The sequence below is a fragment of the Tinamus guttatus genome, unplaced genomic scaffold (assembly GCF_059628265.1).
Source record: "Tinamus guttatus ecotype Peru unplaced genomic scaffold, ASM5962826v1 Tinamus_guttatus_pri_ptg000031l, whole genome shotgun sequence".
In the NCBI taxonomy this organism is placed as follows: Eukaryota; Metazoa; Chordata; class Aves; order Tinamiformes; family Tinamidae; genus Tinamus; species Tinamus guttatus.
Genome location: NW_028288565.1, coordinates 139,645 through 166,160, shown reverse-complemented (window position 1 = coordinate 166,160; position 26,516 = coordinate 139,645). Strand labels below are relative to the sequence as shown.

At 46.4% G+C, this 26,516-nt stretch overlaps 1 protein-coding gene and 1 pseudogene across 1 annotated transcript; one reads left to right on the top strand and one right to left on the bottom strand.

Annotated features, from left to right (window-relative positions):
- Positions 1 to 26,516, top strand: part of LOC148596071 (polycystin family receptor for egg jelly-like) — a 365,012-nt pseudogene that overhangs the window by 257,282 nt on the left and 81,214 nt on the right.
- Positions 1,835 to 7,241, bottom strand: LOC148596075 (ATPase family AAA domain-containing protein 2-like). Its single transcript, XM_088530599.1, has 6 exons — positions 7,219 to 7,241; positions 3,691 to 3,874; positions 3,040 to 3,234; positions 2,442 to 2,577; positions 2,190 to 2,294; positions 1,835 to 1,881 (listed from the first exon to the last, which is right to left on the bottom strand). The coding sequence occupies exons 1-6, from the start codon at positions 7,239 to 7,241 to the stop codon at positions 1,835 to 1,837; spliced, it is 690 nt and encodes a 229-aa protein (XP_088386725.1).

Here is a 26,516-nt window from a genome sequence, read left to right as displayed (position 1 = left end):
CTCCTCTGTAAGCGGGGCGGGGTTCGGGGATGGAGGGGATGTTTCACCCTCTTGCTGATCTTTAGGCTCAGCAGAATTGCCATCATCTGGGGGGTCCAAAGTCTGCGCAGTTGTCCCGATTCCCACTTTGGACGTGGCCAATAAACAGTCTTTTACTGCTACCCAAGTCTCCTGCTCTTTCATAGCTTTCTGTAAGGCTTGTACAACTTTTCCCCAAGCCTTAAGGTTTTTCCCACAACCTGAGAACATTGTCTCCTCAGCTAATGCCATAGTACATTTGTCCCACAGTTCAGGGTGGAGAATATCCACCGGCTGGTCTATAGCCTTAATTTTCAAAAGCCTTGTAACTGCAAGAGTAAAATCTTTTGGCTTACAATCAATCCCCCAGTACTTATGTAATTGCGATACGACCTTTATGAGGGCTTCCATCCTCCTTGTTGGTTCAGTAGTGTCCCCTTCGCCGGGGTGGTCCACTTGCTCTGGCTGCTGCTCACGCTGCTCGCTCATCCGGGCGATGACGTTCCCGGGTTTCGGCACCACTTGTTGCAGTTCAAACGGCTGCAGCGACCTGGTTCAGGGACGGCACGGCCACCACCCCCAAGCCACTCGGGCTATCAGCTAGTTGACAGCAATGTGGTGGACAGCAAATGGCGTTTATTGATGGGAAACAAGGTGTTATATATCTAGGTTTACAACGTCACATCCGTCTGCTTACACCATAGACTAAACACTATTGGCTACTAGGGGCCCTATCTTTCCGTACAGCACGGTATCTTCCGGCCGCCGTTCCCTAACTCTCTGCAACAAAAGGCATTGCTACAGTTTAGATCAAGATCTTTCAGAAAATCTCCTGCAGTTATATATTGGTGCAAGTCAATTTTAGAGAGAATTGTGGAAAGGTCCATTGGCTGTTTAATAACTGTGATATAATCAGGTACCTACAAATTAAATAGATGGGTTCAGAGGTTTTATTAGACTTAAAACAATATCTACCCACATTATTTTAATAAATTCAAATAAATGACTTCTTAAAAACCCTGAATATTTGTGACATTATGAGCAGATAGTGGAATTAACCACTTAGCTGCTTGAAAAAGGAAGGGCTCTTTCAAAGGGCTTTGAAGAGGCACACTGGAAGGGAGAAGAAAGGCAGCAGGAAGCTGGGGAGTGTGTGTGGGACAGCAAAGGGAAGAGACATGCAGAGCAGGATTTGCTTCCTTCAGCTTCAGAACATCGCAGTGAATACATTGGATTGAGCCACCCAAGCCAGGCTCTGCTCTGGGCAGCAGGAAATCTGCTGCCGGAATTGCCCTTTGGAAGCAGCTGCTCTAGGCATCTCCCTTAGGAGGAGATACCTGGAGCAGAGCTAATTATGTCTTTACTGGGAGCTTGAGAGGAGCCTCAAGGCTAGTTTAGGTGAGGAGACCTCTGTTTGTTTAGACTATTCACATGTCAAGAGCCTGGAAGGGAAAGACGAGGGACGCCCAGAGGAACAGGGCCCTTGCTGATACACAGCTGTATTAAAATTGTAACTAACTCTGAAGTATAAGTCTGTCAAGATGGGAGCACAGTCAGTAAATTAAATGAGAAAAAGAGGGACTTGGAAGTTTTGGGGGAAGATGAAACCACATGTCATTTATGGCTGATCCTGTACTGGGGAGCCAGAGACAAAATGGCAGGTGGAATCTTGAATTTTTTTTCAAACATCTGCTGTTCTCCTGTTCCCAGAGGAAACACTGACAGCCAACAAACACGTGGCAAGAGCTTTAGGCTTTATTCCAACAGCCCCAAAGAAATCTGACTTTTTATTTCAGAGTTGTAGCATACCTACATATCAAAGTCTTTCCCCAGGCAAACTCTGGTAGTAGCTGGTCTGACTTTCTAGGAGGAAACCAGGGCTTTCAGTGACTACTCAAAAAAAGGACATTGAAGAGCCTCAGGGAGTCAGCAAAATAAAATACAAAATACTTTTTGCTCCTCCAAAAAGAAATCCTTTTAGTGCAGTGCTAAAGATAAGCCTTTCGCTAGAGCACACCAACACTGGGCAGTTAAAAATACACCCAGACAGTACAGTATTACAGACCCAGAGCAGTTTACCTCATCTGCATCAACAGGGTTTGTGAAGGCCTTGAAACGTCTGTCAGTAGCAAGTCTGAGAGTAACATCCCTTAAGAAAACGCTAAGTGCACCAAGGGACTCCTCCTCCTGCTCCTCTGCCCCTTGCGTTTCTCCCTGTGGTGGTTCCCGAGGTTCAGGCGGCGGCGCCACCGGCAGCACTTCCAGGGCCTGCCGAGCTTAAGGGAACCAGACAAGTTTATTCCATCCGCAGCACTCAAATCGGAGCACACACATAGTTACTGATAGGAAACCCACTACCAAAACAAATACTGTAAGGCTGTTAACATACAGTTAGCAAATTTTTATCTATAGAATAGGCTCACCTGCTTTCTTTCTAGATGCAGGAGGTTTAGCAGCTTGACTTAAAATTAAGTCCTCAAAAAAGTTGCTTCTCTCTTCCTTAGTAGGCAACGGGATATCGAAAACTTCTCCATAATCTTCAATAAACAACTCCTGTATCTATGGCATGAGAAGGAAAGACATTTCAGGCACAAGATCAATACTCCAAAAAGAGGATTTTTTAAATTAAGCTTAATAATGATCTGAAAAATAATAATAATGTTATCTTCCTGGTGATCAAAGGCTAGATTTCTTTAGGTCAGGATGGCAAATAAAATATCTTCTTTGAGGAAAAGCTCTAGAATTTAAGCTCAGGGAATGGACGAGCACAGGATGCACTGACAGAGTGATGACATCCCCCACCTTTGAGGTTTCCTGCTGAAATGGAAGCGAGTCCCTTGACTCACAAAACAACCGAGACAAACGTTCTCAGCGCTGCTTTGTGTCTAAGCAAAATTACATGATTCAAAAGGGTGCCCTCGTAATAAAAGGATCCATTTGCTTGAGGGAGGACAGTATTACTTAAAGGATTCATAAAATGAAACTGAATAGAAGAATTGAGAGAAGTGTTTACAGAAATACCTCATCTTGGAGATCCACGTACGATACGTTTGCTGTTGCAAGCAACAAAACCGGAGCAAATGCTGGAATCTTCTCTAATAACGTTGTAGTTTTCAATGCAACGCCAGCTGTTTCCCACCATACATCGATCCGTGGAATATAAATTATACTTGGTGCTGTCCTCTGAGCTTCTCGGATAAAGTAGTAAAATGAAAGCTTTGGTAAGAGCAATGAACCAGGAGCACAGGCTGCTCATAAATAACTACACATCAAACTGGCCTAATAAAATAGAAGTGCATAAAGGCAACGTACTAATAAACAAACAAACAAACAAAAAAAAACCTCACCATGCAAAACTTATTAATAATAGAGTAAAATTTCTGATTTGACTCAAAAATTGAGAGCTACACAGACAGAGATCCAGATTGCTGCCTGATTGCAAGACTGCTTACATGTAAGTTAACTTCTGAAGAGCCGCACGACTCAATAGAACATCTGTGCTTACGTGTCCATCTCTCATCAAAGCTCAAAATGTTATAATACAATAATGAAGTACAGTAAAAGCAGACCACCTCCATTAACAATTTCACTTACCTCACTTGAGCAGTTTACAGACAGTCAGTGAATCTCATGAGATTAAAGAGAGAAGAAAAAAAAAAAAAAAAAGGATACTTGTGCACATATTTCCTCTGGTGATGAGGCACTAGCAAACAGAACTGGCAGGTCCAGGGTATAAACTGGAAACTTTTCCAGGGTGTGTGTGACTGCAGGCGCCAAGTGGGAGCTTTGCCCACGGTCTGGCTCTCCAGAGAGCAAGAGCCTTGGCCTGTGACACGTTGGCTGGTGAGAAGCATTTCTAGAACAAAATGAGAAAATAGCAAGCTTAAAACACATAGTGATGAATAAAGACATCAGTGTTAATTTGCTCTGTCTCTAGTTTCTCTTGAGAGAAGACACAAGCAGCCTAATCTCTTTCCAAAGACACAACAAGCTGAAGTTCTGAACCTAAAAGGGGACAGGCATTTACCTCTTGAAGTCAAGGAAGTTTTTCTTCTTTTGACAAGTCTTTTCAGGAAAAGTCTCCTCATCTTCAAAGGCTGAAAGTGACTCCTCATCACTCCAGATGAAATCACTTTGTAAAGTAGCGTTCATATCATCTGGAAGACAAGAAGGGTTTGTTAACTTGCCTGGATAGCCTGCATGTCTCACTCTAATACAGCTTCCAAAGGAGCCCCCAAACCCACTTATCTTCTATTTCTCCCTTGGATGGGCTCACACTAAGTGCTGTTTTTGAAGACTTGATCCTACCACAGCCTAAAGAGGTTGCCCAAGGATCTACAAAGCTCGCCTAAGTCTTATATTTTGCAAAAGTTATATTTCCTCATTGGCCAAATGTCCCTTTTTCCCCCAAGAACAAAGAATTGTGATTATCAGCAACAACTCCTGTACTTGTTAGTCACCCACACAACCCACGAGGCTGTGTGTCTGGAATCTGTATCCCACGGTAAAAGTATGGGAATTAAATGAATGTGATGGCCACCAATGGCCCTTTGTCTCAAGACTCCTAAGCCAGGGTGTGTAGATCAACCCATCTTCTGTATAAAGATCCTCCAAGATCACTCAGGGAGGAGAAGGTAGAAGCAGAGAAGAGAGAGGGGAAGCAATTATGGATCACCTAACATCTCTGCTTGCACTTGTGGCTTTCTGCCTGTTCTACCAATAAAAATGAACCTAGCAAGTCTCCAGGTAGAAAAGCTAGCAGGATGTTGCCAGGAAATCTGATGCATGTGATCTCACACATCGCACAGTGTGATCCACAAATACTTCAATTGATATGAGGTGAAATGATGATAGCTAAAACAACAAGTAGTTTTAACCAGCTGTACATGTTATGGTCCTGCCTTGCTGCTGGTCCTTCTTTAGGACAAGTTCTGCGTGGGGAAATACTCTCTGCAGGACTCGTAAAATTCTCTGAAAAGTCTTATTAAGCAGTGGTTTAAAAATAGGTGATAATGCTTGTCCGGGCAAAGCCGCAGACCTCTGTGAAGCTGGTACAATTCTTTCCATAGCCATGAAAAAATCTTTTGCTGTTATTTTAATTGAAGAGACATCTAGCTGCAGTTTCTCAGGGCTTCTGTATATCTGAGGGTAGCAGTGCCACAAAGCACAGAGGGCGGCTTCAGCACATGCGGACTTGATATCAGCACCACAGTATCCTAATAAAACAGAACATCAAACGGAGCATTATGTCAGGCTCTGGCAACACAGAAAGGTCAAGGTGCCAAAGTGCAACACGCGAAGACTTTGCATGCAGGTTAAAAACAGTGTAATAGGAAATGTGAAAAGTGTTGCTGCACTACAGAGGTTTTGTTAGCCACCCTGCACACTTACAAACCAGCCAGACTTTTCTCCTGAACCTTCTAAGCAAAACTTTTCTCCTGAGGAAGTTGCCCCACAAGCCACTCACTGTTCAGAGAGACAGAAAGTAAAGCAATAAGTGGATGGAAGTGTCTCACTCTGATGGCTTTGAGGACACGGAGCTGGCTCCCTGGCTAGTTGTGCAGCGAGGTGCAAGGGCCTGGTTCCCCCCTGCCGTGCACCACGAGCTGAAACTCCCACAGACTCAGTCACATGCAGGAACTCACTTGATTTTTGAAGTTACCAGCAGCTCATCAAGATACGTGTCACATGGTTTAGGGGTCCAGTTTCGTGTGTGAATCTTGAAAATCTCTTTTCTAGCCTAGAAACAAAGTGCTTGCATTATAGCTTGTCTTGAGTCAAAAGGCAGAGGCAGAACCCCTAGTATTAATAGATTAAGGCAAGTGATACTCCCTTTTTAAAGCACCACACACCAGGTCTTCTATCATGCCAAGGCCTTTGCTTACATTTTGAAGCTGCGTATACTCAAGATTTTATACATTTTAAATAAATTATTTTTACTACTAAAAAAAGAAAAACCTCAACAATGCCCAAATGTTTGAAACACAAAAAAAAATATATTGATGCCTCAGTGTAATATCCTCCCCTAGACAGCTGAATTAGAGTTTTGTAAAGGTGTGTTACCTTGGGGGCTGAATTTTGAATTTCTCTTCCATATAAAGCAGCAGAAAAATCACCATCTCTTTTAACACTGCAACGTGCTCAGAAAGACCACCCACACCAAATCGAACATAAAGATCAAGTCAACAGAATAAGTTTACACCTTAAGGAAAGCTGCACCCTACAGAAGGTTCCATCAGAAACCCTGGAAAAATCCCTCTTACACAACGAGTTAAAATCACTTACGGCACTGTCTATTTGCATGGCACTAGCATCAGCCAGACTTGCTCTCATGCTTGTTCGAGCTTCGTGAACCCCCTTTCAGTCATCTTTCCAAATGTTAATGGGAAGACACTTGATTGGAATTAAAAAGAAAGTCTCCTTCTAACTGAAGGGAAAGCTGGAAGACTTTTATTTTTAAGCGTTGGAAAGCAAATGTGTGTAATAAAAGACAGGCATTTCAGAAACATCTGCCTGAAAACATATTTGCTAAATACTTAATACAACAAATGATATTAAAAGATATTAAGTAGCGAAAATGCTTTTTCTGCATTTTTAACTTCATGCTAGAGTGGGTTTTGTTCTAAATAAGCTAAAGAAGCAGGCCAAAAAAAATCCCCACGGCAGCTGGCCACTATTATCATTATTATTATTATTATTTATTTCTTTTTGTAATTATTTCTTTTTAATTTTAATTATTTTTGTTCTTCTTTCAGGGGTGTCCCGCAGCCCTCGGTGCGAGTGATGTTGAGGGCAAGAAAGCGTGCGTGTGGGTGCAGGGGAAGAACCACACACCTGGGGGGGAAATCCGGGCTCCTTTTATGTCCCTGTTCTTTCTACATTCCTGTGTCGCAGCTTAAGTGTCGTGTGTTCTTTCCCAGCCAGCTCAGGCCCAAAAATCATCCCCAGTGGCCACTGGGGATTATTATTATTATTAATAAAAATAATATTAATATTAACATTAATATCATTTCTTATTATTATTTCCTCTTATTATTATTATTTCCTCTTATTATTATTATTTCCTCTTATTATTATTACTTCTTATTGTTATTATTTCTTCTTTTTATTATTATTATTTTACTTTTTCTATCCACCCCAAATCCCTCCCGGTCCCCCTCTTCCCGCCCATGTTTCCAGGGCGACAGTAAAGGCCGTTGCGCAACCGGCTCCGCTGTGTCCATGGCGACCGCGGGGGACGGGCAACAGCCTCCTGGTGCCGCGCGGTTCCGCCCCGCCCCGGCATGGAGGGGAGGGGCGCACTGCGCATGCGCACACGCCCCCCCACCGCGGGAGGACTCCCTCTCTCCCCTGCCCCGCCCCCGGCTGCCGAGAGGGCGCTTGCGCAGTGGGCAGGAGCCGCAGTCCCCGCCCCCGCGCACGCGCAGTGCCATTCTGCCGTGAGGCGCCGCCAGCGCAGCCGCGAGCCGAGAAGCGGCCGCGAAAGATGGCCAAAAAACGGCCGAAAAACGGCCAAAAGTACGAGGATAAGGAAAGCTGACGAGGCCCCGCCAGGGGACGAGGGCCCCCGCCACAGCATTTTGGTGGAAAAGAACCATCCCGACCTAGTAAAGTTGTGGTGTGTGGGGGGGGGCCCGGACCCAGGGTCGGGCCGGTGGGAAAAGAAGTACCACGGCTAACGTGGGGGCGAGGGAGTGCGTGTGTCTGCAGAGATGAAAGCCGCGGTGTCAGGGCAGGTTTTGATACGATCCCAAGAGCGAGATTAAAACACAAACTGGGTCAAATGTGTAAAAAGCTTGTAAGTTTTATTCTCATATGCGCAATAGGCCAGGGCGAAAAGGAAGGGAAAAGGAAGGAAAAGAGAAGCAAGCGGGAGAGATGCAGCAGGATTCTAGTTGCCACCACCCCCAGTGCAGCTGAGTGTCGCTGGCTGCGCCTGGGTGCGGGCCCAGGTGCCTGGGTGCAGGCGCTGTCCCGCAGCCCTCGGTGCAAGGGATGTTGAGGGCAAGAAAGCGTGTGTGTGGGTGCAGGGGATGAACCACACACCTGGGAGGGAAATAGCACACAGCGGCGGAGGAGGGGAAATCCGTGCTCCTTTTATGTCTCTGTTCTTGCAGAGTCCGCCCCTTTCTGCATGCTCTGGTGCTCCTCTTCCCCCAGCTCCAGTGCCAGCGCCGCTCCGTAGACGCTGCAGAGCATCAGTTGGGCCTGGTGCTGATGGAGATAGAGCACCTGGAGCTGATGCCACAGTCCTCCCAGAAGCAGGATCCCAAGGTGAAAAAGTCGTAAATCATATGGAGATAAGAGATCCCGGTCTTCCCGGAGACAGGATTTGGAGGTCAAGGAGTCGTAATTTGTATGGAGATATCCCAGTCCTTGCAGAGATGGGATGTGAAGGCGTCAAGTGTCTAGAGATAAGACACGTGGAGCTGACAGATGGGAGGCCTGGGTCAAGAAGTCCTAAAGGGTAGAGCAACAATGTGGAGCCCACCACGATGCAGGGCTCAAAGCAGAGCCCCGAGCGGAGCCCGGCCTGTGGGCAGGCAGGCGGCAGCCGTGCCAGGGCGCTGCCTGAGGAGCCCTCCTTGGCAGCCAGCAAGGCCGAGGCCGCACGTTGCTCTCTGCCACCGGGCTCATCCGTGCCAGGAGGAGCCCAGCACAGCAGCAGCCTTCCTCACGGCGGCCCCCTGGCCCCTGCCACTGCTGTCACCCCCCAGCAAGTACGGAACGTTCCAGAGGGGCAGTAATCGCCACGGGAACACCGATGCTTCCCAGGGTTCCGTGGAGCAGTGGCCCCAGCGTTGGCCACGCAGCAGCAAGGCCAGGTGAGCAGCAGGTCTGCGCAGCACCAGGGCCACTCGTGGTGCCCACAGGGTGTGGGGCAGCTGCGGGCCTGTGCGACGCCTCCCAAGGGAGGCACCAAAGCCGCCGCGCCCCCCTCAGCGCTGCCACCGCTGCCCTTGCCCTGTTCTCTGCTCCGCTTGGCACTGGGCTCCCCGCCTGCCTGCCAGAGGGGCTGCCGGGGGAAGGAGGCTGCTGCGGGCAGGCCCGGCACTGCCTGTTCCGGGCCCCACCGCTCGGCACAGAGAGACCCCTGGCACAGAGAGCCCTGCTCTCAGGGCTGCGAATGCCAACGGCTCCTTGGCCCTTGCAGGCCACGGGCCCCTTCACCCTGGCTGCTGCCAGCAAGTGCTGGGCCCACAGATGCCGTCATGAACGTGGTATGGAAATGTTTCTGTTTTGATTTTTCAAGTAGTGTTTTTTGTTGCTTATGTTCTTGTTAATGTTATTGTTAAGGAGATTGTTCTTATTTGTATTCCTGTTGTTCTCTTCCATATTCTTTTCATGCTTTTGGTTTCCATCTATATTTTGAGGTCAGGGAAGGCCCATTCTGAGGTCACGGGAGGCGCATTGTGAGGTCATCTATTGTGAGGTCGTCCATTGTGAGGTCACTAGAGGCCCATTGTGAGGTCGTCCATTGTGAGGTCGTCCATTGTGAGCTCACAAGAAGCCCATTGTGAGGTAATCCATTTTAAGGTTGTGCATTGTGAAGTCATGAGAGGCCCATTGTGAGCTCGTCCATTGTGAGGTCATCCACTGTGAGGTCACAAGAGTGCCATTGTGAGGTCCTCCATTGTGAGCTCACGAGAGGCCCATTGTGAGGTCACGAGAGTCCCATTGTGAGGTCGTCCATTGTGAGGTCACAAGAGTCCCATTGTGAGGTCATCCATTGTGATGTCGTCCATTGTGAGGTCATCCATTGTGATGTCATTAGAGGCCCATTGTGAGATCGTCCATTGTGAGGTCATCCATTGAGAGGTCATCCATTGTGAGGTCACAAGAGTCCCATTGTGAGCTCGTCCATTGTGAGGTCATCCACTGTGAGGTCACAAGAGTGCCATTGTGAGGTCGTCCGTTGTGAGCTCACGAGAGGCCCATTGTGAGGTCACGAGAGTCCCATTTTGAGGTCATCCATTGTGAGGTCACAAGAGTCCCATTGTGAAGTCAGCCATTGTGATGTCGTCCATTGTGAGGTCAGCCATTGTGATGTCATTAGAGGCCCATTGTGAGATCGTCCATTGTGAGGTCATCCATTGTTAGGTCTTCTATTGTGAGGTCACAAGAGTCCCATTGTGAGGTCATCCATTGTGATGTCGTCCGTTGTGAGGTCATCCATTGTGATGTCATTAGAGGCCCATTGTGAGTTCGTTCATTGTGAGTTCGTCCATTGTGAGGTCATCCATTGTGAGGTCACGAGAAGCCCTCTTCTGAGGTCATCAATGTGAGGTTGTCCATTGTGAGGTCACAAGAGGCCCATTGTGAGGTCATCCTTTGTGAGGTCACGAGAGGCCCATTGTGAGGTCGTCCATTGTTAGGTCATCCATTGCGAGGTCATGAGAGGCCCATTGTGAGGTCATGCATTGTTAGGTCGTGAGAGGCCCATTGTGAGGTCGTCCATTGTGAGGTCACAAGAGGGCCATTCTGAGGTCATCCAATGTGAGGTCCTTAGAGGCCCATTGTGTGGTCCTCCATTGTGAGGTCGTCAATTGTGATGTCATCCATTGTGAGGTCATCCATTGTGAGGTCACAAGAGTCCGATTGTGCGGTCATCCATTCTGATGTCGTCCATTGTGAAGTCATCCATTGGGATGTCATTAGAGGCCCATTGTGAGGTCGTCCATTGTGAGGTCATCCATTGTGAGGTCGTCCATTGTGAGGTCGTCCATTATGATGTCTTCCATTGTGAGGTCACAAGAGTCCCATTGTGAGGTCATCCATTGTGAGGTCGTCCATTGTGAGGTCATCCATTGTGATGTCATTAGAGGCCCATTGTGATGTCGTTCATTGTGAGGTCATCCATTGTGAGGTCTTCCATTGTGAGGTCATTAGAGGCCCATTGTGAGGTCATCCATTTTGATGTCGTCCACTGTGAGGTCTTCCATTGTGAGGTCACAAGAGTCCCATTGTGAGATCATCCATTGTGATGTCGTCCATTGTGAGGTCATCCATTGTGAGGTCATCCTTTGTGATGTCATTAGAGGCCCATTGTGAGGTCATCCATTGTGAGGTCATCCATTGTGATGTCATTAGAGGCCCATTGTGAGGCCATCCATTGTGAGGTCATGCATTGTGAGGTTATCCATTGTGAGGTCATCCATTGTGAGGTCTCCCATTGTGAGGTCACAAGAGTCCCATTGTGAGGTCATCCATTGTGATGTCATTAGAGGCCCATTGTGAGGTAGTCCATTGTGATGTCGTCCATTGTGAGGTCATCCATTGTGGTTTCAATAGACAATTGTGAGACCCATTGTGAGTTCGTTCATTGTGAGTTCGTCCATTGTGAGGTGATCCATTGTGAGGTCACGAGAAGCTCATTGTGAGGACGTCCATTGTGAGGTCATGCATTGTGATGTTATTAGAGGCCCATTGTGAGGTCGTCAATTCTGATGTCTTCCATTGTGAGGTTATGAAAGCCCCATGGTGAGGTCATCCATTGTGAGGTCTTCCGTTGTGAGGTCATCCATTGTGAGGTCATCCATTGTGATGTCATTAGAGTCCCATTGTGAGGTCGTCCATTCTGACGTCATCCATTGTGAGGTCACAAGAGTCCCATTGTGAGGTCGTTCATTGTGAGTTCGTACATTGTGAGGTCACAAGAGTCCCATTGTAAGGTCATCCATTATGATTTCATCCATTGTGATTTCATCCATTTTGAGGTCATGAAAGGCCCATTGTGATGTCATCCATTGTGATCTCGTCCATTGTGAGGTCATCCATTGTGATGTCATTAGAGGCCCATTATGATGTCGTCCATTGTGAGGTCATCCATTGTGAGGGCACGAGAACCCTATCGTGAGGTCATCCAATGTGAGGTTGTCCATTGTGAGCTCAAGAGAGGCCCATTGTGAGTTCGTCCATTCTGAGGTCATCCGTGGCGAGGTCATCCATTCTGAGGTCATTAGAGTCCCATTGTGACGTGATGCATTGTGTGGTCGTGAGAGGCACATTGTGAGGTAGTCCAATGTGAGGTCACAAGGGGGCCATTCTAAGGTCATCCATTATGATTTTGTCCATTGTGATGTCATCCATTGTGAGGTCAGGAAAGGCCCATGCTGAGGTCATCGATTGTGAGGTAATCCATTGTGAGGTCTTCCATTGTGAGGTTACAAGAGTCCCATTGTGAGGTCATGCATTGTGATGTGTTCCATTGTGAGGTCGTCCATTGTGAGGTCTTCCATTGTGAGGTCACAAGAGTCCCATTGTGAGGTCATCCATTATGATGTCGTCCATTGTGAGGTCATCCTTTGTGTCGTCTTCCATTGTGAGGTCAGAAGAGATCCATTGTGATGTCGTCCATTGTGAGGTCATCCATTGTGATGTCTTTAGAGGCCCATGGTGAGGTCATCCATTGTGAGGTCACAAGAAGCCCATTGTGAGGTCATCCATTGTGATGTCATCCATTGTGAGGTCATCCATTGTGAGGTGGTCAATTCTGATGTCTTCCATTGTGAGGTCATCCATTGTGAGGTCACAAGACTCCCATTGTGGGGTCATCCATTGTGATGTCGTCCATTGTGAGGTCATGCATTGTGATGTCATTAGAGGCCCATTGTGAGGTCATCCATTGTGATGTCGTCCATTGTGAGGTCATCCATGATGATGTCATTAGAGGCCCATTGTGAGGTCGTCCATTGTGACGTCATCCCTTGTGAGGTCCTCCATTTTGGGTTTACGGGAGTCCCATTGTGAGGTCGTTCATTGTGAGTTCGTCCATTGTGATGTCATTAGAGCCCCATTGTTAGGTCATCCACTGTGAGGTCATCCGTTGTGAGGTCACGAGGGGCCCATTATGAGGTCATACATTGGGAGGTCATGAGAGTCCCATTCTGAGGTCATCCATTGTTATGTCGTCCATTGTGGAGTCATCCCTTGTGAGGTCTTCCATTGTGCGGTCACAAGAGTCCCATTGTGAGATCATCCATTGTGATGTCGTCCATTGTGAGGTCATCCATTGTGACGTCATCCTTTGTGATGTCATTAGAGGCCCATTGTGAGGTCATCCATTGTGAGGTCATCCATTGTGATGTCATTAGAGGCCCATTGTGAGGCCATCCATTGTGAGGTCATGCATTGTGAGGTTATCCATTGTGAGGTCATCCATTGTGAGGTCTCCCATTGTGAGGTCACAAGAGTCCCATTGTGAGGTCGTCCATTGTGATGTCGTCCATTGTGAGGTCATCCTTTGTGGTGTCAATAGACAATTGTGAGGCCCATTGTGAGTTCGTTCATTGTGAGTTCGTCCATTGTGAGGTGATCCATTGTGAGGTCACGAGAAGCCCATTGTGAGGACGTCCATTGTGAGGTCATGCATTGTGATGTTATTAGAGGCCCATTGTGAGGTCGTCAATTCTGATGTCTTCCATTGTGAGGTTATGAAAGCCCCATGGTGAGGTCATCCATTGTGAGGTCTTCCGTTGTGAGGTCATCCATTGTGAGGTCATCCATTGTGATGTCATTAGAGTCCCATTGTGAGGTCGTCCATTCTGACGTCATCCATTGTGAGGTCACAAGAGTCCCATTGTGAGGTCGTTCATTGTGAGTTCATACATTGTGAGGTCACAAGAGTCCCATTGTAAGGTCATCCATTATGATTTCGTCCATTGTGATTTCATCCATTTTGAGGTCATGAAAGGCCCATTGTGATGTCATCCATTGTGATCTCGTCCATTGTGAGGTCATCCATTGTGATGTCATTAGAGGCCCATTATGATGTCGTCCATTGTGAGGTCATCCATGGTGATGTCATTAGAGGCCCATTGTGAGGTCATCCATTGTGATGTCGTCCATTGTGAGGTCATCCATGATTATGTAATTAGAGGCCCATTGTGAGGTCGTCCATTGTGACGTCATCCCTTGTGAGGTCCTCCATTTTGGGTTTACAGGAGTCCCATTGTGAGGTCCTTCATTGTGAGTTCGTCCATTGTGATGTCATTAGAGCCCCATTGTTAGGTCGTCCACTGTGAGGTCATCCGTTGTGAGGTCACGAGGGGCCCATTATGAGGTCATACATTGGGAGGTCATGAGAGTCCTATTCCGAGGTCATTAGAGGCCCATTGTGAGGTCATCCATTGTGATGTCGTCCATTGTGAGGTCATCCATGATTATGTCATTAGAGGCCCATTGTGAGGTCGTCCATTGTGACGTCATCCCTTGTGAGGTCCTCCATTTTGGGTTTACAGGAGTCCCATTGTGAGGTCGTTCATTGTGAGTTCGTCCATTGTGATGTCTTTAGAGGCCCATTGTGATGTCGTCCCTTGTGAGGTCATCCGTTGTGATGTCATTAGAGGCCCATGGTGAGGTCATCCATTGTGAGGTCATCCATTGTAAGGTCTTCCATTGTGAGGTCACGAGAAGCCCATTGTGAGGCCATCCATTGTGATGTCATCCATTGTGAGGTCATCCATTGTGAGGTCGTCAATTTTGATGTCTTCCATTGTGATGTCGTCCATTGTGAGGTCATGCATTGTGATGTCATTAGAGTCGCATTGTGAGGTCATGCATTGTGATGTCGTCCATTGTGAGGTCATCCATTGTGATGTCATTAGAGGCCCATTGTGAGGTTGTCCATTGTGACGTCATCCCTTGTGAGGTCCTCCATTGTGCGTTCACATGAGTCCCATTGTGAGGTCGTTCATTGTGAGTTTGTCCATTGTGAGGTCATCCATTTTGAGGTCACGAGAAGCCCATTGTGAGGTCGTCCATTGTGAGGTCATCCGTTGTGAGGTCACGAGGTGGCCATTATGAAGTCACGAGAGTCCCATTCTGAGGTCTTCCATTGTGAGGTCGTCCATTGTGCGGTCACTAGAGTCCCATTGTGAGGTCATCCATTGTGATGTCGTCCATTGTGAGGTCATCCATGGTGATGTCATTAGAGGCCTATTGTGAGGTCATCCATTGTAATGTCATCCATTGTGAGGTCATCCATGGTGATGTCATTAGAGGCCCATTGTGAGGTCGACCATTGTGACGTCATCCGTTGTGAGGTCACGAGGGGCCAATTATGAAGTCATACTTTGGGAGGTCACGAGAGTCCCATTGTGAGGTCATCCATTGTGATGTCGTCCATTGTGAGGTCTTCCATTGTGAGGTCTTCCATTGTGAGGTCACAAGAGTCCCATTTTGTGGTCATCCATTGTGATGTCGTCCATTGTGAGGTCATCCATTGTGATGTCATTAGAGGCCCATTGTGAGGTCGTCCATTGTGAGGTCATCCATTATGAGGTCTTCCATTGTGAGGTCACAAGAGTCCCACTGTGAGGTCATCCATTGTGATGTCGTCCATTGTGAGGTCATCCATTGCGATGTCATTAGAGGCCCATTGTGAGGTCATCCATTGTGAGGTCATCCATTGTGATGTCGTCCATTGTGAGGCCATCCATTGTGATGTCATTGTGAGGTCATCCATTGTGGTGTCATTAGAGGCCCATTGTAAGATCGTCCATTGTGACGTCCTGCATTCTGAGGTCTTCCATTGTTAGGTTACCAGAGTCCCATTGTGAGGTCATCCATTGTGATGTCGTCCATTGTTAGGTCATCCATTGTAAGGTCTTCCATTTTGAGGTCACACAAGTCCCATTGTGAGGTCATCCATTGTGAGGTCTTCCATTGTAAGGTCACAAGAGTCCCACTGTTGAGGTCATCCATTGTGATGTTGTCCATTGTGAGATCATCCATTTTGATGTCATTAGAGGCCCATTGTGAGGTCGACCATTGTGACATCATCCGTTGTGAGGTCCTCCATTGTGGGTTCACAAGAGTCCCATTGTGAAGTCGTTCATTGTGAGTTCGTCCATTGTGAGGTCATCCATTGTGACGTCTTCCATTGTGAGGTCACAAGAGTCCCATTGTGAGGTCATCCATTGTGATGTCGTCCATTGTAAGATCGTCCATTGTGACGTCATCCATTGTGAGGTCTTCCATTGTTAAGTTACAAGAGTCCCATTGTGAGGTCATCCGTTGTGATGTCGTCCATTGTTAGGTCATCCATTGTAAGGTCTTCCATTTTGAGGTCACAAGAGTCCCATTGTGAGGTCATCCATTGTGATGTCGTCTATTGTGATGTCTTCCATTGTGAGGTCTTCCATTGTGAGGTCAGAAGAGTCCCACTGTTGAGGTCATCCATTGTGATGTTGTCCATTGTGAGGTCATCCATTTTGATGTCATGAGAGGCCCATTGTGAGGTCGTCCATTGTGAGTTCGTCCATTGTGAGCTCTTCCATTGTGAGGTCACAAGAGTCCCATTTTGAGGTCGTCCATTCTGATGTCGTCCATTGTGATTTCATTAGAGTCCCATTGTGACGTCGTCCACTGTGAGGTCATGCATTGTGAGGTCTTCCATTGTCAGGTCACAAAAGTCCCATTGTGAAGTCATCCATTGTGATGTCGTCCATTGTGAGGTCATCCATTGTGATGTTGTCCATTGTTAAGTCATCCATTGTTAGGTCTTCCATTGTGAGGTTACAAGTGTCCCAGTGTGAGGTATTCTATTGTGATGTCGTCCATTGTTAGGTCATCCATTGTGAGGTCTTCCATTGTGAGGTCTTCCATTGTGAGGTCACAAGAGTCCCATTGTGGCGTCATGCATTGTGATGTCATTAGAGGCCCATTGTGAGGTCGTCAACTGTTATGTCATCCATTGTGAGGTCATGAAAGGCCTATTGTGAGGTCATCCATTGTGAGGTCATCCATTGTGAGGTCTTCCATTGTGAGGTCGCGAGCAGCCCATTGTGAGGTGGTCTATTGTGAGGTCATCCATTGTGAGGTCGTCCATTGTGAGGTCACCAGAGTCCCATTGTGAGGTCGTTCATTGTGATGTCGTCCATTGTGAGGTCATCTATTGTGATGTTTTCCATTGTGTGGTCATTAGAGGCCTCACATTAGAGGCAGCAATCTGGATCTCTGTTTGTGTAGCTCTATCAATTTTTGAGTGAAATCAGAAATTTTGCTTTACTATTTAAAAGCTTTGCATGGTGAGGCTTTTTGGGTTTTTTTTTTTTTTTTGGACTTTTTTTTAATGCACTTCTATTCTATTAGGCCAGTTTGATGTGTAGTTATTTATGAACAGCCTGTGCTGCTGGTTCATTGCTCTTACCAAAGCTTTCATTTTACTAGTTTATACGAGAAGCTCAGAGCACAGCACCAAGTATAATTTATATTCCACAGATCAATGTGTGATGGGAAACGGCGGGCGTTACGTTGAAAGCTACCTTTACAACATTATTAGAAAACATTCCATTTGCTCTGGATTTGATGCTTGCAACAGCAAACGTATCGTACATGGATCTCCAAGATGTATTTCTATCAACACTTTTCCCAATTCTTCTATTCAGTTTCATTTTATGAATCCTTTAAGTATACGAATACTGTCCTCCCTCAAGCAAATGGATCCTTTTATTACGAGGGCACCCTTCGGAATCATGTAATTTTGCTTAGACACAAAGCAGCGCTGAGAACGTTTGTCTCGGTTGTTTTGTGAGTCAAGGGACTCGCTTCCATTTCAGCAGGAAACCTCAAAGGTGGGGGATGTCATCACTCTGTCAGTGCATCCTGTGCTCGTCCATTCCCTGAGCTTAAATTCTAGAGCTTTTCCTCAAAGAAGATATTTTATTTGCCATCCTGACCTAAAGAAATCTAGCCCTTGATCACCAGGAAGATAACATTATTATTATTATTAATACTTTTCAGATGATTATTAAGCTTAATTTAAAAAATCCTCTTTTTGGAGTATTGATCTTGTGCCTGAAATGTCTTTCCTTCTCATGCCATAGATACAGGAGTTGTTTATTGAAGATTATGGAGAAGTTTTCGATATCCCGTTGCCTACTAAGGAAGAGAGAAGCAACTTTTTTGAGGACTTAATTTTAAGTCAAGCTGCTAAACCTCCTGCATCTAGAAAGAAAGCAGGTGAGCTATTCTATGGATAAAAATTTGCTAACTGTATGTTAACAGCCTTACAGTATTTGTTTTGGTAGTGGGTTTCCTATCAGTAACTATGTGTGTGCTCCGATTTGAGTGCTGCGGATGGAATAAACTTGTCTGGTTCCCTTAAGCTCGGCAGGCCCTGGAAGTGCTGCCGGTGGCGCCGCCGCCTGAACCTCGGGAACCACCACAGGGAGAAACGCAAGGGGCAGAGGAGCAGGAGGAGGAGTCCCTTGGTGCACTTAGCGTTTTCTTAAGGGATGTTACTCTCAGACTTGCTACTGACAGACGTTTCAAGGCCTTCACAAACCCTGTTGATGCAGATGAGGTAAACTGCTCTGGGTCTGTAATACTGTACTGTCTGGGTGTATTTTTAACTGCCCAGTGTTGGTGTGCTCTAGTGAAAGGCTTATCTTTAGCACTGCACTAAAAAGCTTTCTTTTTGGAGGAGCAAAAAGTGTTTTGTATTTTATTTTGCTGACTCCCTGAGGCTCTTCAATGTCCTTTTTTTGAGTAGTCACTGAAAGCCCTGGTTTCCTCCTAGAAAGTCAGACCAGCTACTACCAGAGTTTGCCTGGGGAAAGACTTTGATATGTAGGTATGCTACAACTCTGAAATAAACAGTCAGATTTCTTTGGGGCTGTTGGAATAAAGCCTAAAGCTCTTGTCACATGTTTGTTGGCTGTCAGTGGTTCCTCTGGGAACAGGAGAACAGCAGATGTTTGCAAAAAAAATTCAAGATTCCGCCTGCCATTTTTTCTCTGGCTCCCCAGCACAGGATCAGCCATAAATGACATGTGGTTTCATCTTTCCCCCAAAACTTCCAAGTCCCTCTTTTTCTCATTTAATTTACTGACTGTGCCCCCATCTTAACAGACTTGGACTTCAGAGTTAGATGCAATTTTAATACAGCTGTGTATCAGCAAGGGCCCTTTTCCTCTGGGCATCCGTCGTCTTTCCCTTCCAGCCTCTTGACATGTGAATAGTCTAAACAAATAGAGGTGTCCTCACCTAAATTAGCCTTGAGGCTCCTCTCACGCTCCCAGTAAAGACCAAATTAGCTCTGCTCCAGGTATCTCCTCCTAAGGGAGATGCCTAGAGCAGCTGCTTCCAAAGGGCAATTCCGGCAGCGGATTTCCTGCTGCCCAGAGCATAGCCTGGCTCGGGTGGCTCAATCCAATGTATTTACTGCGATGTTCTGAAGCTGAAGGAAGCAAATCCTGCTCTGCATGTCTGTTTCCTTCACTGTCCCACACACACTCCCCAGCTTCCTGCTCCTTTTCTTCTCCCTTCCAGTGTGCCTCTTCAAAGCCCTTTGAAAGAGCCCTTCCTTTTTCAAGCAGCTAAGTGGTTAATTCCACTATCTGCTCATAATGTCACAAATATTCAGTGTTTTTAAGAAGTCATTTATTTGAATTTTTTAAAATAATGTGGGTAGATATTGTGTAAGTCTAATAAAACCTCTGAACCCATCTATTTAATTTGTAGGTACCTGATTATATCACAGTAATTAAACAGCCAATGGACCTTTCAACAATTCTCTCTAAAATTGACTTGCACCAATATATAACTGCAGGAGATTTTCTGAAAGATCTTGATCTAAACTGTAGCAATGCCTTAGAATACAAGCCAGATAGAGAAGCTGGAGGTGAGGATAGCTGTTCTGTGTACGTTGCACCTTGCACCAGCAGGAGTTTGTGTATCAAGCTGTCAAATCCTTATGAAATATAAAATGAAATGAATGGTAAGAAAAACTGCCAGAGAATGAGTATTTGTGCTAACAGACTAATAACAAATCCGTTTTCTTTCCCAATTAGTTCTCCTTAGGGAAATGTGATTTAACTGAGTGTTCAGGAGGTGCCATGGTGTTTTGGTGCTTTTTTGTTTCTTGGTGCTTTGGTTTCTCGTGTTGAGGGAGGATGAAGCTATTTAGCAAACTCTTAAACTCTTTGCAGTGAGTAAGTGTTTTGACTATTACTGGCGTAGCTGACTGGGTACCTCTATTGGCTAACATGTTTTAGACCTGGAGCATGTATAGTCCATAAGGCACAGCAATTTGTGCTGAGGTCACTTCATGCTTCTTGCACTCAGAGACAAAGCCTGAAGCTCCTTTTTTTATAGCTTGTTACGAGAGCCCGTGCCCTGGCAGGAGAGTCAGCGTTTGCATACAACCCCAGATTCAGTTAGCCATGTACTTCTCATCTTCCAGCTGCTTCTTACAGAGGATTAATATTCTCTTGGAAATCAGAATCCCTTAACTGTATATTACACAATTTGAGAGATGTTGATCCTCATGAAAATGCAGATGTAATGGGCAGCTCGAAATGTAAGAACATTCCTGACTAGTCTACCTTGTTTTTTCCTGTAGTTACTTTACTTGACACTTATTTCTTCATTTTGGGGCTTGTCTAGTTCCAATTTATGCATTTGTTCAACCACAGACCCAGGCAGCAGCTCTTTTCCAGAGGTTTTGATGAACAGCATGGAAGAGTCTCGATCTGTCCCTTCTTCAGGAAGGTGGTCTTCCTCGCGAGAGCAGGAATGGTCACAGGTCTTTCAGCAGCTCTTACCTGCCATTTACTCCCAGCCACTATGTTTTTTAATGACTCCTCTGTTAACCTGTATGGTTAAGGGTGGTTATGGAAGTGAATTTGTGAATAACTTGAGAATTGCTGATTAAACTGGATATATTAAGGTTTAGGTCTTTATTTTAAAACAGAAAACAAAAGCAACCAAACAAAAAAGAAAAACACAGAAAGAAAGTCAAGGGTAAATGGCATCCTGCCAGCTGTAAGAATGAAACTGTGTTTCACTCTCTTCTCTTGAGATCCTGTCACTTCTTAAACGTGATTTAATTTGGCTGTCTGCTGGTCTTCAACTGCAGGAGAAAATGCAAATCCAGAAAGCAGTTTGCAGGAAATAATTTGAGTTTGGAATATTTGAAAATAGTTTGAGTCCTACCCTAGCTGAAGAGTTGTTTAAGTCAGCTGAAGTTGGCTGCTTTTAAACATTATGAGTGTTTGGCTTGTAAAATAAAAAAAAAAAAAAGGCAGACTGTATGGAAAACTTACAACATGAAAGAACTGTGGCAGTAAAGAAGGATTTGGCTAACTTTCTACTTCATTTTCTTCCAGTTAATGCTGGGAATGAGGATGCCCCTTATTTCAGCTGCGGGAAGGATGCTGCTGTATCGTCGGAAGGCAGGATGGTGCTGGCTACAAAAAGCTGCTAAGTGAAAGCCGAAGTGGTCCCCTCAGAGCTCCCAAGTAGCAAAAAGCGGCAGGTTTATGGTTTCACCATCTTTCATTGCTTTCTTGGTGGGTCGGTAGTGCCAGTGTAACAGGAATCTCCACCAGCATAGAGGGTTTTTAAGCACAATAAGGAATATCTTCCATTTGAGAATGCCCAAGTAACACTGTGGGGACCCTTCCAGTAAGGGACCATGCATGAAATTGCGTGGTCTTTTAAGCCGACTCTAAAGGTGATGTACAAGAGGAAGCGGCCGTGCCTGCGTGCCGTTCCCAGCTCCGTGGCTGAACGAGCTCCGGCGGGAATTCTGTCGCCCGGCTCGGTGCGGCGACGGCTCCGCCGCCGTTCCCTGCGCGCAGGCTGCATTCCCGGCCGGAGAGCGGATTAGACTCTCCTTCCCAGATGAGCGATGGATTTAACATTCAGCTGCTTCAGGAGTTAGCAAAATGTTCCACCTTCTACACTGGCTTTAAAACTGGACTAAGAGTAGTGATTCTGAGTGTCCTGTCCGTGTTTGCACTTGGAGAGTCTTTACAGCCCGAGCAAAGGGTTGAGGGATTTTCTGTGTTTCCTGTGGATGTCCCTGTTGTTTCAAGCAGGTTTGTTAGGGATGGACTGAATTTCTCTCCGTTCGGGTACGAGGGGAGTCAAGCTCTGTTGGAGGAAAGGCACATTATTTCTGAATAGTGGCATACATGTGAAGAGCTTGGTGCTTTTTTTGTGTTGCACTGCCTGTGTTAAATTATTAATTGCTGAAAAATTAATTAACCTGAAATTCTCAGAGACTGGTTATAACATCAGGTGTGTTGTGAACCTGGTTTGCATTCACCAACCAGCTCTCTGCTGCTGCCACTGAGTAAATAAACCCTAATTACTCCTGATGTTGCAGGCGCATAAAGCATTCAGATTCCCTTGTTCATTTTTGCTGGTAGCACAACTGAATGTGCCATCCTTAGGGGTGTTATCAGATAAAAGGAAGATAAAATTAACTTTGGAAAGAGATTTCCAGGCTTAAAGGGGCCTGCAGGGAGGTAGCAAATCAGGCAAGAGTGTAGGAAGAAGGCTGAGCAAATTGAAAGTTTGCATGCAGTTAGCACTGAAAGTTGCTTTGAGATTGGAAGTTATTCCTTCAGAAATTCTCTTCGTTCAGAAGAGAAATTCCTTTCATTGTTGATTTTGAAAAGCAGGGAGAAAAAAGCAGAAGCAGAAATTGGTGAATCAGCTGAATTGTGGTTCCCTTAATGGTTTGCAGTTGGGATTAGAAGAAGATCTTTCAAATATGGACTAAGTGTAAATGAACGTCTTAGCTGTCCTGGTGTCTGCATGCAGCCTCAGAGCAAGAATGTGTGTGTGGGAACTCTCAATGTCAGCAATACGTAATCTCTTAAAATACATAGAGCTTGGAATGGAATGGAATGGGGATGGTCTAGTCTACTGTAGTAAAAGAGCAAATACAATGGGAAAGGTTGTATCATTTAATCCCTTGATTGATTTGTTTGATAGTTCTTACGTGGAAAGAAGAGCACAAGGGAGAGGCTGGTGGAAAAGATAAAAATCGGAAGGCTGAGAAATGAAGGTTGGGCTATTTCTTGAATGTAACAGTAAATTGCTGGGTAAGGAACTGGTGTGCAGTCATCCTCTGTCTATATCTTGACACTCTTTTTGGAAAACCTCCTCCAGGCAATGTATTAAATAGGGTGTGCGACCTGAAATCTGAGTATGTCCTAGCGGCTAGGCAGGAAAAGTGAGTTTTAGACCGTTTGACAAAAACGGTCCATTTAATGCTGTTTAATTTAGGCATGGTGGAGGCTTGTAAAAGGGTTGGTTTTTGGAGAGGACGTGCGGGAGATCTCTGCGTTGAAACAAAACGAGTGTGAAAATAGAGCAGAAAGAGCTGAGCCCTTCTCTGCTTGCAGGACCCAGAAAGGAAAGAGCAGGAAGCACAGAAGAGCCGGTTTGAATAAGTCTTTGTACCTAAGAAGTGTTTTAAGCTCATTTTAACTCTCAAAAAGCTACCCCACCTCCAGTGTGAATGCACTGGGGCATCCGGAGTCCCCCGCTGAAGGGTGGTAATGGTGTGTCAGCTGGAGCTTCCAGATAGTGGGGCAAAGGAAACCCTTCCCAAAGCTGGGAACTTCGCATTTCTTACTAGTCAAAGAATTAAATATCTTAAATCCTTCTCTGTTAACCTCAGCGCGATGGTTCCAGAAACTCTGTTGGAGCAGCCACGTCTGGGAGCTGCGAGTGAGAGGTGGCCGGGGCAGGTCAGTCCAAAGGGTTATCCCCAAAGCTCATTAAACTGCTAAGTGACTTGTTAAGGATTATCGGTGGGATTGTTGTTTCATTATTAATTGCAGTAAATGATGCCCTTAGATGGATAGTCCTTGGGGGTTTATATTCTTGGAAGATAAACTCATATATATCCCAGATATTTTTTTCCTGTTCCGCACCTTATCCCAGGGTACTGCTCGCATATATTGGCTGTGTCCTGCAAAAATAGCTTGTCTCGATGAGCAGTTGCTGTGCCCTGCTGAGGAGGGAGGCTTGGGCGCTGCATGTGCTGGCGCACGGGCTGCAGTGCTGTGGTGGCACGTTTCCTGTTGGCTCTGCTGCTCCCTCATAAAGGCACTATGGTTTAAGCCACTGATGTCTTAAAATGCCAGGCCGTTGCTGTACTGAGCTTCTGACCAACCTGGGGTAGCGCTGAGTGATCCTGAGAGTCTGTTTTCTTGTCCAAAACGTGATCCAGGACAGGAGAGGAATGCAGAAGGTCTGTGAGGCCTCTGCGAAGGAGCCGAGTGGCTGGTCCAGCTGTGGCTTTTCCCAGTTCCTGACCACTGCTTCCAAGCAGGTGACACTGGTGTGTCACTGTCACGCAGAGCTGCCTCTGAGTTACCATTTCTCAGGGCAGGGTATGTCTTGAGTCAGTAAATGCCTTTTAATGCAAAGGCCTGGCAGGAAGAATGTGGCATCTGGGCATGGAGCCAAGAACCAGGAGCCAGTGCTTAGCTCCTGCTCACAGCTACTTTAACATTTGCCAAAGGAAGCAGCTTTTTTTCCAGGACACTTAGTTTTCCCCTTTTTGCTTGTGGGGCATCCGCTAAGCTTTCCGTGAATGCCCCAAGTCTGTCATCAGAAGTGGAGGCCATTCAGTATAAGAGTAAAGTGCCAGTGGGCTTGTCTAGGGAAAATTACTTGAGCGGAGCAGGAGTTTTGGGTTATTTTCACAAAGATGTGACTGTTTCCCATGTGCTAATTGAGAAGTTTGTGTGTGCGCAAAATCCGTTTTATTGTGCATGTGTAGCGGAGCTTGCCACCCCTCCAAAACCCAACAGCCGAAGCTCCCCTAGGCTGGATTGAAAACACATAGAGTAGTTTCTGCTGCGGATAGCTTGATGCAGCCCGGCTGTATGATTTGCACGCGCGATTCTTTCTGGGTGGCGATGGGGTTGTCAGCATCTGTAACGTCACATTTGTCTTTGGAGGCACACGGGCCTTCACTTTGGTAATTCAAAGCTGAATATGAAAGCTGAATATGAATGCAAAAAAGTGGGGATCATTGTTAAAAATACATCTAGTATTTTAGAATATGTGCACTTATATTCCTGTATATATAAGTATATATATTTAGTAAGGTTTCCTAGGTTGATGGCACCTAAACCTACAGCGTGATTCTTCTCGTGTGCAGAGGATTTACAAAGAGACAGTCATGTAGCCCAGGGACAGCAAAGTGATCACTCATGGAGAAGAAACAGTGCAAGTCTGTTTGCATTTTAATGGGCTTTAATGAGAATTTAGGAAAGCAAAAATGGATTTCTTTTCCCCCCTGTTACCATCATGTCTGATCGCTGCAGGGCTGGCGCCCCTGGTCCTGGCAAACAAGAGATCGTTTTCAGCTCGTGCTGCTGCTGAAGGGCTGCTAGAGAGTGAAGGGACTGGCGGTACCGTCCTGAGAGCAGAAGGAATGGCAGCAGCCTCGGGGCCTCTTTGGCAGTGCGAATCAGGAGGAGGAAATTAGCAGGATGCCACACGTGGGTCCTAGCGCCAGAGATTTGCCAAAATACTCCGACGTCCGTCAGGGACCTCCACTTGGATGATGTGGAAGCAGCACGGTCTGTCCCCAGCCAGCCCAAGCTCCTTCTCTGGAGACTTGCTGCACAATTCGTCACTCCTCACTCTTTCATTTCTGCCATCTGCAACAAGATCTTCCTATTTTTGCCACAGTTCCCCCCTCCCTCCTTTGCTCTGCGTTGCTGCAGCCTTGGGCAGACTTCTTTCCTTTCCTTTCTTTTCCAACTCAATTCCTCAATTAAAGCAAGGTGTACGTTAAGCTGGCTGAAGTTTGCTGGCAAGACAGGGCACTAAAGCGCCCCGTGGCACCTTGCTATTAATGAGTGTTGCTTTTGCCAAGCTGCATGGGACCGTGGGTGGGCCATGGGACATTCGTGGAACTGAGCAGAGTTTCCCATCAGCTTGTTGTTTCACTTGCCTTTGTCCAAGGTACGCTTTAGGGTCAGGATGCTTTTCCTCTAGCAGTCTTCCCGCAGTGCTCCAGGCCGGCTGTGGATTACCAGGAAGGAGGAGGGAAGCAGCCAGTTGGGACCCTTGCTGTGCTGAAGCTGCTGATGGAGATGGAAGGGTAATCACCATAGAGAAACTGGGGAGCAGGGAAGGGTGTAGAGCTGGGCAAGAGAAGGATTGTGGGGAAATGAACAGAAGAACTGCAGGTTTTCTCTTGAGAATTTCTCCTGCTCTCCATTTTTTCCACATCCTACCTCTAATGAAAGTCTGCACTTGCTGTGGGGAGAAGGGACACTCGAGACTCTTCCCACAGCTGGCAGCGGTGTAATAAGGGCATGTCATCCTTTATAATCCTTTCTACAGGTTTATAAGATCCATTTCTCTTCTGAGATTCCCAAGTGTGTTGTGGGCCAAATGGGAATTTAACTGTGAGCGAAAAACATAAGTTGAATGTTCAGGAGCAAAGATGAGTGGTCGGGGCAGAGGATGGTGATGGGAGGGGAGCGAAGCCGCTGAGCGCTGTCGCGGGCCCTAGGGCTGCCTTTGAGGAGCTGTAGTTTCAGCCTGTTGTTTGGAACCCTGGGAACTGGGGAATGGCCCTGCGTTTTGTGCAGCTCGGAACCGTTGTTGTCGTGATGTCACAAGGCGCCGCCAGTCCGCAGCGCTGCGCACCTGCGTGTCCCGCGGGTTCCCAGCGCGACCGGGCGCTTGTCTTCATGCTCCCGCCCGCTGCGCTGAGGAGCGCGACG